General features: G+C 41.6%; 2 protein-coding genes across 2 annotated transcripts in view; one reads left to right on the top strand and one right to left on the bottom strand.

The window, feature by feature from the left end:
* Nucleotides 1-2,097, bottom strand: part of LOC109485182 (origin recognition complex subunit 3-like) — a 22,159-nt gene extending 20,062 nt beyond the window's left edge. Inside the window, 3 exon segments of the mRNA XM_019788638.1 lie at nucleotides 445-545; nucleotides 1,708-1,762; nucleotides 1,942-2,097. Of these exon segments, the coding sequence (XP_019644197.1) occupies nucleotides 445-545; nucleotides 1,708-1,762; nucleotides 1,942-2,097 (312 nt within the window).
* Nucleotides 2,098-2,461: 364 nt separating this feature from the next.
* On the top strand, nucleotides 2,462-14,345 carry LOC109485181 (kelch-like protein 9). The gene is made up of 8 exons (XM_019788637.1): nucleotides 2,462-2,717; nucleotides 4,677-5,387; nucleotides 8,224-8,381; nucleotides 10,338-10,453; nucleotides 11,164-11,379; nucleotides 12,035-12,217; nucleotides 13,022-13,172; nucleotides 13,861-14,345. Exons 2-8 carry the CDS (start codon nucleotides 4,691-4,693, stop codon nucleotides 14,254-14,256), a joined length of 1,917 nt encoding a protein of 638 aa, XP_019644196.1. The 5' UTR covers nucleotides 2,462-2,717; nucleotides 4,677-4,690; the 3' UTR covers nucleotides 14,257-14,345.
* The last annotated feature ends 2,119 nt before the right edge of the window (nucleotides 14,346-16,464 follow it).

Raw genomic sequence — 16,464 nt, forward strand, 5'->3', positions numbered from 1 at the left:
ATTATGCAATTAAAAATCCTAACCAATAAAGTAGGGAATAGCTATCCAACTGTTGTTTTAGTTGTATGTTACTTCATATTATAGTTATATCAATGTAAATCATTGTTTTCCCTTGTGTTTCTCATTCTTTCCCTGCCATGTCGTAAAATGTGGTGAACCCATCGCTATATTTGCTCCAAAGCAAATATTGGCCTTTCTAGTTTTCCCTTGTGTTTCTTATTCTTTTCCTGCCATGTCGTAAAATGTGGTGAACCCATCGCTATATTTGCTCCAAAGCAAATATTGGCCTTTCTAGTTCTTACTAGTATATCAAAAGTTGACACTTGACAGTACTACTATTATTACTAGTATTAGACTAAAATATAGCAAAAGTTTGTGTCATATTGGGATAGATGGATATTCTGCTTTTATCTTTGATATTAACATTTATTGTTTAATACTTACTTCTATGTCCTTGTTCATATCTTCCCATAAGATTTGATATGTTTCACATCTTGCTCTTGTTGCATCTGTCTTGGCACCAGTTTCATCAACAAAGTAGTCAGCTGAAAGACAAGTGTTTTAAATCATTTTAAGTCGTGTGGTGGTGTGGCGCAGTCGGAAGCGCGTTCGACTCACACCCAAGAGGTCGCGGGTTCGAATCCTGCCCAAGTCACCGAACTTGTGCCCTTAGGAAATGCACTTTACACGACATTCCTCACTTCACTCACGTGGAAATGAGTACCTATAGCTTCAGTTAGGGACGTCCCTCGGATAGGACGTTAAATGGAGGTCCCGTGTTTGGGGAGAGCCACACCCCACGTACGTTAAAGAACCCACCACACTTTAATCGAGAAGAGTAGGGGACCTGCCTGGTGGTGTGAGTGGTTCTAGCCTTACAGTTAGCCGTGGCGACTCTTGACTCGGGCTTACATTGCATTACCCTCAGCAAGAGTCGTGGAAAGATCCATTGACAGAACTGCACATTTCCCGTTGGCTGCTCGATGCTCCGTTTTTGACCCGGTTTTTTGCTGTCCCGAGCTTCCCTACAATATAACTCCACAATTGGCCGGGTTGCCGATGTTCAGATCGGCCTAAATATTCCACAGCGCGACGGGAAAGTACTAAAATAGCTAGTCGGTACATCCGCGCCGCCATTTTGGATATAGTCCGGAATGTCCGCTACCGCCGTCGGGAACGCTCGGTAGGCTTTCCGGTTATGATCGGAGAGTTTTCGGTCCCGCTTCGGTAATCGTGGCGCTACCGAGCGTTCCCGACGGCGGTAGCGGACATTCCCGACTATATCCAAAATGGCGGCGCGGATGTACCGACTAGCTATTTTAGTACTTTCCCGTCGCGCTGTGGAATATTTAGGCCGATCTGAACATCGGCAACCCGGCCAATTGTGGAGTTATATTGTAGGGAAGCTCGGGACAGCAAAAAACCGGGTCAAAAACGGAGCATCGAGCAGCCAACGGGAAATGTGCAGTTCTGCCAATGGATCTTTCCACGACTCTTGCTGAGGGTAATGCAATGTAAGCCCGAGTCAAGAGTCGCCACGGCTAGCCTTACAGTCCGGTCTTACACAGCTTGTACATGTACAAAACTGGTGTGTTACGCCTAAAGGCGGTTTACCGGTTATGCGAAACAAACAAACAAGTCTTACAGATAAGTGTCAATAAATTTGAAAAATAAATGTATGTATTTTAGTATAAAGTGCCGCCTTACCAGGGTTCAGCTTCTTCTTCCTTTTACCACTTTTAGGTTTGAAGACAAAACAGGCCTGAAATGCACGACAAGTTTTATTGTTATTTCTTTTTATTAGTTACACATTCACATAATATGATCTTTCAAAACTTTACCACTTGCCCCCCTCCCCTCTTATGTGCTGTAGCTTGCAAATAAATGCAAGCGAAAACTGATAATCCTTTTGTTTAACTCAAATCTCTTTTGCTGCCTTACCTTTGAGACAGAACCACTGGTTGACATCCTAGTTAAAGTTCAGCCTTTTTAATCGACAACCAAAAATCTACACATTTTCAAACTCTCCCTCGTGCCAATGCGGAAGTCTCGTTTAGTCTGCTAAAATCTCGCGATAGTTGGGTCCGCCGATACCATTATGTGCTAGGGGGAGATACCAAAAATTGGTATGCAGATTCCATAAACTTTTTTTTACAATATGAAATCTAACGCTCAAAAAGTGTCGAGTAGGACTAAAAGAACTTTTCTGTTTCGTTAGAATTACTTAAGACCCAAGAAAAATTCCTTGAAGTTTCGCAGTGAAAATGTCACTGAATTGCAGTCAGTTTACAAATTTTTGAAACCAGCGCAAGGGCATACAATATTAGATATCAAAAGTTTAGTAAGCATAATTTTAATAGTTACAAGAAAATACCGTATTACACACAATACAAGAATTCACTGCAATGATTACATAATATTGTTCACAATCTACGTTACCTACATTTGAAATGGTTTCTCCCAGGTTACCAGTTGCAACAATACGTAAGAAGAGAGGATCCTAAAAAGGCATTGTGCCACGATGACAGGTTGGACGACTCCACGGCCATTTTCACCCGAGGTCACTTCTGTACCAATCACCTGTGTCGTCACACTTAAATGTTGGACAATTTCGACATACGTTCAACCCAGAGACTTGGAATTCTTGGTCCGACTCAAAGACGGAACCAGGAAGTGAGCCAGACAATTATATATGACCCCAATGTGAACAAGGACAGGTAAGGCCGTATAATATGTACACTGATACATACGTGAAACACCTATCTCGTCTTCGGTAATTCTCACAAATATTACGGTTACAATACTATAGAGACGGAAGTTAGCAGTTGGATTCCTCAAAGCCGCACACTAGTAGTTTACTAAAGCACATAGACTTTCGGATGACTTCCGTCCTGTGTTCCGAATTCCTTTCCGAAGAAATCGGAAGTGATAGCAATTAAATGTCTCGTATGCTGCTTCGTGCTGTCTAGTTTTGCCCCAGTGTCCGTTGCTGTAGCTAGTACGAGCTACCATACATACATTTACGTGTTGAAAAGTCTTAATAGTTTCAATCTGTAATACTTGTTTGGCAACCTGGAATGCAGACTATGAGACTTATCATAGTGCCTGGGACGGGGGAAAATCTTAAGTATGAAGTCTGTGGGAATTAGAATATTGAAACCTATAGTCGCCATATGATCAGTAGTTATGTTCATAATCAATACGGGACATTGAAAAGAGCTTAGCTGATGCAATTGTGTTTTTTTGGCATGCGGGTATTTACTTCCTCGATATCTATACTACGCGAGCCTAAAATAGGCCGCAATGGAGCATTTGTTAGGTTCTTTCTAGACTCTACTTTGGCGCAAAAGTTACTATAAAACGAAGCTTAAATCAGTACTAGTACCAAATTTCTGTTGCCCGTACTATCTAAATGTCGGGTGAAATCTTGTGTGTAATGAACAGGTTTTTCTTGGTGGCGGCTGTGTGTGGCAGACGTTCCACGATGTGTTTACGGGTCATTGCCTATGTTGATGACAGGTCGGCGTGTTTGGTAAACACGGACACACCTGACATGTTTCGTGGTAAATTATTGTGCAACCCCGGAAGAGGCTCTCGACTGAAAAGCAGAATCGTTCTTGCGCTTATATAGCCTCTATCAGGCTTCAGAAGAGTTCGGATAGAGTAGGTATTCAACGGTATCCAAATATTAATAGACAGATAACATGCCAGGGGAGTTAGTCTAGCCTCTACCGGGCTTGGGGAGGCGGCTGGAAAGAGTAGAAATTGGCCAAATAGAGAGGGTGCGGCGAACTGTTCTCTCAACGGACAAACTCCCTTGGCATGCTTATCTCTCTATTTGGCCGATTTCTACTCTTTCCAGCCGCCTCCCCAAGCCTGGTAGAGGCTAGAGTTGGTCCGCTGAAGAGTACATGACATTTTTTTTATTGTTCATTTACAGCTTGCGCGTCTGTACTCCTTTAGCAGACCCCTGCAATGTTGTATATCAATTTGAGCAATTTCAACTCTTTCCAGTCTCTTCTGAAGCCTAGCTTGTAGAGGCTACTCTTACTTGTGATTTATCATAGGAACGATGTTATAGAGCTATACGGGACAATGTATTTCTTTTTGTCTTGAAACTTTTTATCATGGATTGAAAAAAAACTCGAAAAAAATAAATTATATCGTCCAGTTATCTACGATAGTAATATCAATCTGTGAAATAAACTGTGATGCAAGAAGACCGTGAGCATAAGTTACAGCGTTGCCGCCGGAGATTAAATTTGTTTGGGTAAGAATAAATAAAGCAGTACATCTAGTTTGTTAGGATAGACCATACAAAGGTTAGCATTATGCATTTGCTTTGCAGATGTTACATTCGCGGGGTCGCGTGGCGTAGCGGCAGAGTTCGCGACTCGGAACTAAGTCCCGTGTTCGAGTCCTGACATGCCACCGATCTTGCATGTGCCCTTGGGAAAGGCTTCCTTACTTAGCTCAGGTGTAAATGACTATTGTCCTGTCATGTATTTGTCCCCTGTGTTGGTGGCGGCATTAATATAAGTTGAAGAAACTTGAGTGTGTCGTCACCACGTCTGGTGATTACATGTTGGATTAAAAATAATTATAAAAAAAAGTTACATTTCCAGTTCAATCTATATTTCTACAGCAGAACTGATGCCTTGCCGATTTTGTTTTAGGTAAACTTGAACTGATGTTGAGTCGGGAACCGATGGCCGCTGGTTTCCCTAAAGATGGGATGATGATCGGGACGTCCCGGCCCGGCGTGCCGCCCAAACGGGTCATCAAACACGTCATTCGCTGGGAGAGCCAAGAGGACAACTCTGACGGCGACGTGCAGAACGGGGGCCGTAGGAACTCCCGGAACTTTACGGTCACAACTCACGGCGACTATGTCTTACAGGGGTTCCGCCGTTTGAGGAACCAAACCGACCTCTGTGATGTCACTCTCCTCGTGGGCGATGCGTCTTTTCCCGTCCACCGTGCCGTCATGGCGTCCGTTAGCGTCTACTTCAAGTCAATGTTCAACCAGGAGTTTTTGGAACGCTCGGCCGCGACGGTGCGAATCCACGACGTGTCCGAACAGATCATGAGAAAAGTCATCGACTTCGTGTACACGGGAAAGATCGAGGTGAACGTACAGGACGTACAGGATGTTTTGGACGCGGCTAGCAGGTTTCAGATCATGGGTCTCATGGGGGTTTGTCAGAACTTTGTCATCAGAGAAATTTCTCTAGACACGTGTATAGACATCCTGTACATTGCGGAGAGATACCACCTCACGTGTGTGGAAAATGACGCGGATTCCTATATTCTTAAGAACTTCTCCGACGTCTCAAAGACACCGGCATTCTTCACTTTAAACATCGAGAAGCTTTGTTTCTATCTTGGTGAGTCTTGTTGGATAAGATAGGGTGATATGAACCGCTACTGCTAAATGAGAAGAAAAAAATGCTTAGATAAATCTTTACCTTACAACTAAGGCACCCAATGCAACTTCAGAGTGGCAAAACAAAGAAAAATATTCTGGATGAGGAAATCTCTGTGATATTGACATTTACTGCCATTTCTTAACACATTTCCGTCATTATATATAATTATTTCATACTTGAATCGTTTGAAATAGCCTCAAAATAAGCTACGCGATGACTTCCTTTTTTCTGCGGTACAACCCATAAAAAACTAAAACGAGCCTACGATATGAAACATGCAACCGTTTTCGTCAGTGACATCGCATTTTTTACTCCGTGAAGGAGGTCAGGACCTCCGGACGGAGTGTTGTGATCGGCTGATTTTTCGTGTTCGCAGTCAAAATACTGGGTTCTCTTTGTGTAATCGGCACGCAATTTTATACGCCGTCTGCGGGCATGCCCGTGTTGATGCACGAATGTGTATTTTTGCCGTTGCTGCTTTCGCGGTCAATGTAATATTGCAGACGCACCCCTACAATTACGAGGCGAATTGGAATGGTCCAGAAAAACGCGTTGTTTGGAATAGCAGTGGGGGTGGAACTTCATGCAGATACGGGGTGGTTTTGATAAGTGGTTCCAGATGTTTTTGCCCATGGTTAAGAGATGGCAAGTTTTTTGGGAGATGTTCGCAGCCAAAACGCATTCTTCCGTAAGTCGCATTTCTGTGAAATTTCGCATGTGGTGTGGCATTATGTCCGGGATGATGCACGTCTTTTTATTTTTACCGTAGCTGTTTTGATATTGGAGTAAATGCTTATTTTCGAAACATCCCCATGTCGTTAAAAATGTTTTCGTCCGTTTATGTGACCGGTAGTTGTATAAAGTCGCGGTCAGGATGATGGGGATGGAAATGTGGGGTGGTCAGTGGTCAGCATTACGAAATGTAAATACCGATGACGTAATCCTATCGATTTCGAACTGGTCGGCTGTGGCGACCTAGTGGCGGCGTGTATTTAGTCACGTAGCAACTAGCCGGTCGTCCTAGCAACGAGCATGCTGGCCGCTTCTCTATACACATGGCCAATATTTTTGGGTTGGGCCGCTCCATAGTGTTAGTGGAGCAGCTCTTTGTAAACATGGACAATATTTTTGAGCAACCCATCAATGTGTTCTGCCTCGTGGTCGGATGTGGTCTGGGGCTGGTAAACTAGTAGATCGGGTAATTTTATGATTTGCTAGTTGTAAAGGCGTCTTGTAGTATGAGCCGGTATATGAAGAAGTAGCCTGTGTTACACAATCATGCTTTCGGCCGGATTGATGTGCAACTGTTACTAATTGCAGGGACTGCGCTAATGCCGACCAGTCGCGCTGTCCTGATACACCGCGAATGTGCGAGTGTTCCCTATAGACAGTCCCGGGAGTCATTTTTTTCGCACATTCCAGGAGCCAAACCGAAATACGTTCATGAACCGAGTCCAAAAAACCGAAACGTGAAAATCGGATGATCGGACCTGATGTACATTTCTCTTTCTGTAGATTGTACACACAATACACACATCTTTAGATAATCTGGCCATGGCAGGTATAAAAAGTAACCCTGAATCGTACTAGATTAGCGTAAATGCATGTTTATGCGTTCAAAACAAGAAAAGAAATTGTTTCCCGGTATTAATCTCTTGAAACACGGCGCTGAATATTGACGCAAAAATATTTCGGGCATCGCGCGCCCTTCCCCGTTTAGACTGTATTCAAATCCCGCGTCATTTGTCGGCATTTCGCATCTCTGATTGGTTGTTGCGTCTTAAGATGACTGAGCCGACGCGCGTTTAAACAATTTTTCTTTGTTCGATTTATCACACTTCACAGAGAATTGTCGCCAATGGCTACTTCTTTTTGTTGCAATATATAATACTTCACGGAGAATTGTCACCTATGGCTTCTTGTTTATTATTACCTCACAGATATCAGTATGCTATAGGATAGGTCTGATCCAACTTACTTATATTACATACACTAAAAGATTGATCAGATAAAGTTGACTTTGAAAATCCATTTTCGCTGCCCTGAAATCGCTTTTGAGTGCATCTAAAACCTTTTCTGTTTTTTTTTCTGCCTCTTGTGTGTATATAAAAATCTAATACTCAGATTGTGGGGTCGTATGGCGTAGCGGCAGAGTGCTCGACTCGGGACCAAGAAGTCCCGGGTTCGAGTCCTGACATGCCACCGATCTTGTGCCCTTGAGAAAGGCACTTTACACGACTTTCGTCACTTCGCTCATGTGAAAATGAGTATTGTATTGTCCCCTTTTTTGTTGCCGGCATTAATATAAGGCCATGTTGATCTGATTATATGGATGACATCCGCGCGCGCATGAATTTTCGGTCGTTTCAAAAAAAAAGTTTTCAACCATACTGTAAATCGTACAAAACAGTTGCAAAATGAGCAAAAATATACCATAAGTTCCAAAAAAAATTAATAAAAACTATACCAATGTCGTAGAATGCCAAAATCAGACGAAAAAAGACGAAATTGTAAAGAAATGAACTCGAAGACTAATATTCGCCAAACCATATTCTGTGCCATTTGCTCAACCCTCATGACCACGTAGATTTCATAATGAAAATAACTTTTTTTTTTGCAAAACTTTATTTTTATTCGCACGTGCGCATCAGTTTTGGGGCTCCCGGAGGATGTCATCCATATAATCAAATCAACATGGCCTAAGTTGAAAACTTGAATGTGCCGTCACCACGTCTTGTGATTACATGTTGGAATATGAAAAATAATACTCAGATTACATTCTCGTATTGAACAGGCAGTGACCGAGTGAAGGGCTGTACGGAGATTGACCTGTTCAACGTGGCCACCAAATGGCTGCGGCACGAGCCTAACAGACTGCAGATGGCGAGCACAGTAGTGGAGACCATCCGCTTCCCGCTCATTTCTCCCTCAGACCTGGTACAGTTCATACAGGTGAGTTCACTTCAGTTTTATAAAATCGACTGCCATGTAACGTTTTCTCACACAGAAATTTAGAAAGAACTGTAGCTGTACTGAATATTGATACCTGGGAATAAAAGGGTTACGAATATGATTTTATAGACCATATGGATGACGTCATCACATTTTATTGCCCGAAATGTGATTATCTTTAAAGTTATAATATAGCACTTTGGTACAAGTAACTGAAATAAAAGTATGGTTTTCATGTGCATAATGGTCAAAGCTACAAACGTACGTTTGCACAAATTGATATCTACTAATTATCCGTAGTTATTAGAGAATAACCTAATTGCCTAATTAAAATCTAGTTATTCTCTAGTAACTACGGGTGATTAGTAGATATCAATTTGTGCAAACGTACGTTTGTAGCTTTGACCATTATGCACATGAAAATCATATATTTTATTTCAGTTACTTGTACCAAAGTGCTATATTATAACTTTAAAGATAATCACATTTGGGGCAATAAAATGTGATGACGTCATCCATATGGTCTATAAAATCATATTCATAACCCTTTTGTACTTAGGTATCAATATTCAATACAGCTACAGTTCTTTCTAAATTTCTTTGTGAGAAAACGATGGAAACCTAAAATGCCAAATTAGCCAGGGAGGACACCTTAATACATTGTACGTCACATAAAGTATATCGAAGTTCACAATTAACGTTACACCCTATAGACTATACAAAACAGAGCTAAAATATGTGTAAATTATATGTATAATCATTATGACATATTTCAATTGACTCAAGTTCCGTAAAAATACAGTCATGGCTCATTAAATGAAATTTGTTAATCACCTGTGAAATTCGTACAGCCATTTTTATAGCCAGAGATGTGTAAAATTACAGAATTACTAAGATACTAAACACAACGTCATTGCTTCGTTCTAAGATTATTATACATTGTATTTATAAGTTCATAACATTTAGAAATAGCTAAGAATCGTGAACAATAGATGAGGAATCACGTGCAGTTAGATGATAGGTGTAACACATGTAGACTATGTAGTGCAAAGGTTAGGTGTAACAGGTCGTTCGAATTCAATGCAATATAACCAGCTGCCGCTTCGCTGCATGCGTGCCTACGAAGCTGTTTATTACGCCAAATGGCGGTCATACCGGCTACACAGATACAGATACTGGTGTGTTACACCGAATGGTGGTTATACAGGTTATACAGATACAGACAGACTCCTGAATTTTTTCATACCAATGCTTTTCTTTCGCGCGAAAAGCAGCATAGTGAGGGGGAGGGGCGGTACAGCAGTCAACATCTCCTTGGTGCTGAATTACCTTCAAATGGTGAAGCAACGAAAAACAGAACGCTCATGCACTGTAGCTTGATGCATACATGCACAAGACTATTCTTTGTACTTCACGATTTTTATCTAAAGTGTACATACTTCCATAGAGCTTTTGGTATTCCCAGTCTCAGTGAAAAAAGGTAAAAGAAGTCCCATAGCCTTTCTGAGTGTGTAGAGGCAATGGGTTGATGACCCACGGGCCTGGTATTGGAAGACAGAGCCCATCCCTCTCCTTTCATCACCTTTTACCTCCCAATTCGAAGTCAGGTAGCCATTTTACACCTGGGTCTGCTACCCACTTGGTCATTCGACGCCACCGAGTCTAATATCAACCTCTGTAACTCCTTCCGTAAATAATTTCATCAGGTTGGTAAACAACTGAATAGCTAAGTTCTTTTTATCACAACCATTTATTTTTTACGAGCCGACGTTTCGATGACCTTCTGTCATCATGCACCAAGTAACATCTAGCGTCAGTGCACAGTAAGCCAGTCAGAATTGCCCTGATGAAGATGACAGACGGTCATCGAAACGTCGGCTAGTGAAAAATAAATGGTTGTGATAAAAAGAACTTTGCTATTCAGCTGACTGTAACTGTTACTTGTACCTTCCCCAGAGCGCAGAGTTCATGAGAACTGATCCCAAATGCATGGCTCTGCTGAAGGAGGCGGCGGACTACCAGAGGTTAAGATTCGCTCAGCCCGTGCTGGTGTCACCAAGAACGCAGATCCGGTTGGTGGAATGTTTTGTTATTTTCTTAAATGTATTATAAAGATGTTAGTAAACTAGAAAAGTAACATTTGCAAAGCAAATGCATAATGTTTACCTTCGCATATGGTCTGCTGTGTTAATTCTTACTCAAACACATTCATACATATGGTGACAGGAGTCTAAATCCCTCCTACAATAAAAGTGCAACATGATGAAACCCAGCACCAGTTACCATGGTGAGAGACAGTCTGGTTCAGTCAGGTCAGAGGTCAAGAGGTCAGAGGTCAAGAGGTCAGAGGTCAAGAAGAAGAAACTGAGCAAAAACAATATGTTTAAACAAAAAAATCAAGTGCCCTTTAAGTTTTACTGTTGCAGAAGGAAACATATTGTTGTTGAAGTGTTTTTCGTCTTCTATTTCCCCAAACACATAAGGTCCATAGTGTCTGTCACCATGGTAACTGGTGCTGTAGCAGAGACCTGGCCTATGGTTTAGGGTTATATTATGTATCAATGGCAGACGTCTGGTCCAGGTCATTGACTTTATCTGAACGGAAGAGGAAGAAGGGACTGAGAAAAAACAACTAAGATATGTTTTTCTTCTGCGAAGGTGAACATAATGAGGTTAGTAGTAAAACTTAGTAGTATGACAAAGATTTTAGATCTGATTCTTTTACAATGTACTATTCGTTGACATTCACACGAAATTGTTATCCATCACATGACAACTACAGGTCAGAAAGCAATTCACTAGTAACTATCGGAGGAGCGCACGCGGACGGCAGACCGAGTGACCTGGCGTCCTTCTACGACTTTCAGACGAAGAAGTGGCAGACATTGGTGAACCTCGAAGTCCCCGTGAAGCATCATGGGGTAGCTGTGATGGGCGGGTTCATTTGGGTGGTTGGAGGGATGAACAGAAACAGTGAAACTATCGCTACAGGATACAGGTGTTTGTTTGTTTGTTTGTTTATTTATTTGTTTCCTCTTTCCTCTTTGCATTTATTTGACACGTAGACTTGTCCTCGGGCTTTTTACTTACACGTTGATAAGGCTTTGTCTCGACTAGTGTTGCTTTATTTGCCTTGTACACTGTATATTCTTTACGTGCAATATTCTTCACAAACGTTAAAGGGCCATTATGTAACATTTTTTCACCAAAAATTGAAATATTTCAATTGAAAAATAATCTCGTAATTTTAATCTACATACACTTTTTAACATTTTTGTGCAACTATCTCACATCTATGACATTAATTGTTGGCGCTAGAACAGCCCACACCAGGCGCACTCAGTTCGTGGTTCCACCACGGTGGTAAATGACAGTAAATGTCAATATCAGACAGATATCCTCACCCAGAAAATTTCTTGTTTTGTCATTTGTATGATCCCAGCGTCGCCGACGTGTTTTTGTAAACACCACTATTGTTTGTTTTGCCTCCCTGAAATTACACATTTTGCCTTAGGTACGACCCTTGGCGATCTCATGCAGAATATTTTTTTGTTGCCATTTGTATGATCCGGCATCGCCAATGTGGTTTTGAAACACAACTCTTGTTTGTTTTGCCGCTCTGAAATTGCCTTTACACCCATGTCTTTTCCTAGGTACGACCCCTGGCGACACGAATGGCTGCAGATCTGCCCGATGAACGAGCCCCGCGCCTGTTACCACCTGGCCGTGATCCACGACAGGCTGTACGCCATCGCCGGCCGCCAGGGGGAGAACACCAACACCACGTCCATCACCATCCTCAGGACTGCCGAGCGATACATACCGGAGGACAACAGGTCAGACATTCACTTCACAACGCTACTGATACACTCCACGTATAATAATGATACACCTCACTTCGCTAAATGATACATAGGAATCTGTTACTCAAGCAACTGGATAGATTTTGAAAACTATCAGACGTACAAGTAGAACCCACTCTTTTTTGTCAGTAATGTTCTTGCTCAATAAATCAGTCTTCTACTACTACTACCACTACTACTGTTACTACTACTCTACCACTCTACAAATACTACAACTCTACAAATACTACTACTCTACTACTACTACTACTACTGCTGCTACAACTACTATAGCTACTACTACTACTCTACAAATACTACTACTCTACTACTACTACTACTGCTGCTGCTACAACTACTATAGCTACTACTACTACTACTACTACTACTACAGTAACTACTTCTACTACGGATACTTCTACTACTACATGTGTACCACCAGTCCACCACCATTACTATTAGTTTCCCGTCGCTATGCCTATATCATGATACTAGTATCCATTAAGTATAACCGAACCTGACATGACAGTCACTTTCTTGTATTCTTTCGTTATCATTACCTCAATGATAGATGGAGGCATTGTTTTGAGTGTGCATGTGTGTGTCTCTTTTGTGGTCAGCGTAACTGGAAGGTCTGGATCGATTGTTATGATTTTTTGGTATATGAGTAGGTCTTGGGAAAACCAAGGAGGCTATAACCTCATTGGAGAGGCAGCATTGGGGAGACGAAGGCCAAGGTTGATTGCTTGCCCTCTGGTCGCTTTCCTTGTTAATGTTTGGAAATCTTCCTTTTTTTAGATGGGAGTACATCGCAGAGCTGCCGAACAGAACGGACTGTCCTGCCGGAGCGGTGCATGTCGGGACACTGTACATCTCTGGCGGTTTCGACCAACCAGCGGGCTTCCTTCCGCACATGCGCTGTTACGACGCCAAGTTGGATCTGTGGCAGGTAAGGGTTCGCTTTCAGAATAATAAAAACTGTACACAGGGCAACTTTGCCTAATTTCTAATGTCTTGAAAAAGCGGTAGTTTAAAATTCAATTTGATGCAAAGTCCACGCTGTGAAAAGACCAATTATACCCAACAGCGTGTACGCATCCTTGATAGACTTGAATATTTCAAATTTAGATATCATGTACATGTATTAACAATTTATCTGATAGTACTACTGTCATTATCTGAAACTAAACTATTCAAACTGTATACAGATAACATCATCTTGATAATCTAATTCTGTTCCTGTATAACAGACGCTCCCCTTTTCATATTTTGTCTCATGTTGTGATTATCCTTTTATGTCCAGTGGTGACGTTAATATAAGCTATTTAGCGTCACAACTAGCGTCAAATGTTGAAATAAAAGAAAAAGGCCAGTAATCGTCTGGTGAATCTTTAGAAGCTGTAAATGTAAAAAGTAGTCCCTAACCTTTTTGACGCCGTAATGGCAGTGGGCATGATATCGAAAGACATCCCTCTCCTTCTACCTCCCCAACTGAAGTTAGGTACCCGGGCCATTTTACACCTGAGTGGAATGAGGAAACTCATTGAAAATCAAGTTTTTCCACACTGAAATTGCATCGGACACCTATTTATGTTCTACGGTTTACAGGTTTACAACTTTTTTTTTACTTCCCACAGGAGAGAACACAGATGCCAGCTTGTCGCGGCTTCCACTCTATGGCGGTCATCAAGAACAAGATCTACATCATCGGTGGACACGGCATGGACGACCGGGGCGGGTACGACACTGACCTACTGGACGTTGACATCTACCTGCCAGGGACAGACACCTACGAAAAGGGACGACCCATGTTGAGAGGACAGGGGTGTTCAGGTTGCACAGTCTTGGACGGGACCATTTACGTCGTAGGGGGTGGCTCAAGGGTCTCGGGACAGCCGACAAACGTCATTTCCGTTTTCGATTCAGTGAAGGACAGTTGGGAGGAGGTTGCCATGGAGTTCATTGAACCCATGTACGGAGCCGGATGTTGTTCTGTTCTACTTCCGGCTGACATCGCCATAGAGGATGTGTGAACTTTGAGATTGCCATAAAAATACAATAATAAACTTCATAGTGAAGTTTGATACTTAAGATCATTACAGTAAAGCCACACCAATTTAATCAATTGGTTGGGATTCATTTTTTTTCTGATTTCGAAAAAAGATTCAGGTTCTGAATCCACTCCAAAATGCTCATATTTTTGCCCAAACAATTAAAGAAATTAACTTTGTCTTCCTACAAATTTAGTTCTTTCATCTATGAATGCATTGGTCTGCTAAAAAGCTTAAACTCCATTGTATGAATTATATACCTTGTAAGCTTGGTATGTTGAGTTCATTGCTCAATCGTAGCTTTCAGGGGGCTATCAGAGGATGCCTAGGTCTGTTTTATTTTTTATTTTATTTTTTGCCCTGCCGCTTCATATATTTTAAACATCCGATAACCAATAAATAAAATTGGTGTGACATCTCACCTCAAAATTTCAGTAGCGCTTCCGTCAACCGTGAAATATATATCTTAACTGTGTTGATCTCAAGTATCAAACTTCACTGTGGAATTTACCAACACATGAACAAAACACACAAAGAATTTCAAACCGTGAGTTGTACAAAAACATACCGCCGATTGCTGAAACAATACGGCAAAGGAGACTACGTTTTGTAGGCCACTGTTGGAGTAAAAGGATGAGGTAGTACACAAACTCTTACTGTGGAACCCGAGTCATGGAAAGAGAAGTCTTGGAAGACCACATTTAACTTCCATAAAGCAACTAGAGGCCGACAGTGGAATGACTCTAAGTCAACTGCCTGCTGCGATGAAGGATAGAGAGAAATGGAAACAGACAGTCATGGGGAGACTTCAAGCGAGCTCGACTCAGTGAGTGAGTGAATGAATGAGAGAGCGAGTGAGTGGGTGAATGAATGAATGAATGAATGAGTGAGCGAGTGAGTGAATGAATAAGTGAGTGAGTGAGTGAGCGAGTGAATGAGTGAGCGAGTGAGTTAATGAGTGAGTGAGTGAGTGAATGAATGAATGAATGAATGAGCGAGTGAATTAGTGAGTGAGTGAGCAGGTGAACCCTTGTCTGACACACGGTCCCTGAAACCTTCACGTCTGCCTTAAGTTGTTACGGACGACGTGAAATTTTTACCTATAAAATAAATGTACAGAAAGATTATATTGTAATAGAGTGCCTTAAACACAGACCTAGAAAAGGTGGCCTTCAATTTGTTGCTATGTATATATACATCATACTTGTACAATGTAGTATATAAACTGCGCGTAAATATATGTGGAAAATGAATGGGGCAGACTGGGTCTATGTTTAAAGTTAAAACTTTTGGTCCGACACAAAAAAGTACTCTCACCTAGAACTTTCGACAAGTCACTCTGGTCTTCCTCAGTAGACTGACCATTTGAAGCTTGTCACGTGGCTTCTTTGAAGTGTGACGTCAACACTGGGTCAAAGGTATCTGGTAGACGATGTCGGCCCCCGTCGCGGTTCAATGAAGAGTGACTGGTCGAAAGCTCCAGGTGCGAGAACTTTTTTTGTGTTGGACCAAAAATTTTAACTCTAAACATGTAACTAGTAACACATTAACATAGATGAACTTTCATGATAGACTGGGTCTACTTTTACCTGGTAAAGATGCAGAGCAAATGTGTGATTATCAAAGAGATTCCGAGAGATTAGCAGCAACTGTCAGCTTTTAACATACATTTTTGTACTCGAAGCAATAGTATTTTGTCAAAGACTATCTTGCCATGTTATATATTTTTCACTTGTAGTCTAGAACCTGACCTGCAATGCAATGCCTTTCGGTGCCTTTAAATATATGCAGTGGACTGATTCTCTAGCTAACCGACATATTTAAATTTTGTACCACAGTCAGTACGATAACCGTAACCGCAAAGTTCCCGTTTAAAACTTTTATTCAGTTTGTAATCTAGACTGGATTTGCCTTTCTGTGCCTTCTTCAATGGTTGTTTTCCGGTTTCCATAAACAACCAAAGGCAACGATGTATCTACGTTTATATGATAACTGTTGCGATATTTTATGTCAATCTGAAGAAATTATGCAACGAGAATTAAATTGGGTATGAAACATGACGCAGATTTTAATGACTCCTCTTTTGTTTTTTGTTCAGAAGACGTCTTTAGGCCATGTTGATTTGATTATATGGATGACATCCCATGAGAACCCCAAAACTGATGCGAGCGTGCGAATAAAAAAAAGTTT

This window comes from Branchiostoma belcheri, unplaced genomic scaffold (assembly GCF_001625305.1).
Source record: "Branchiostoma belcheri isolate BF01 breed outbred unplaced genomic scaffold, Haploidv18h27 scaffold73, whole genome shotgun sequence".
Lineage (NCBI taxonomy): Eukaryota > Metazoa > Chordata > Leptocardii > Amphioxiformes > Branchiostomatidae > Branchiostoma > Branchiostoma belcheri.

What these genes read in the sequence shown, in the direction of transcription:
- LOC109485181 (XM_019788637.1), top strand. Translation starts at nt 4,691, where the DNA reads ATGTTGAGTCGGGAACCGATGGCCGCTGGTTTCCCTAAAGATGGGATG. An exon ending in ACCTGGTACAGTTCATACAG is followed by an intron (nt 8,382 to 10,337) that starts GTGAGTTCACTT and finishes TACCTTCCCCAG; the next exon opens with AGCGCAGAGTTCATGAGAAC. An exon ending in CCAAGTTGGATCTGTGGCAG is followed by an intron (nt 13,173 to 13,860) that starts GTAAGGGTTCGC and finishes TACTTCCCACAG; the next exon opens with GAGAGAACACAGATGCCAGC.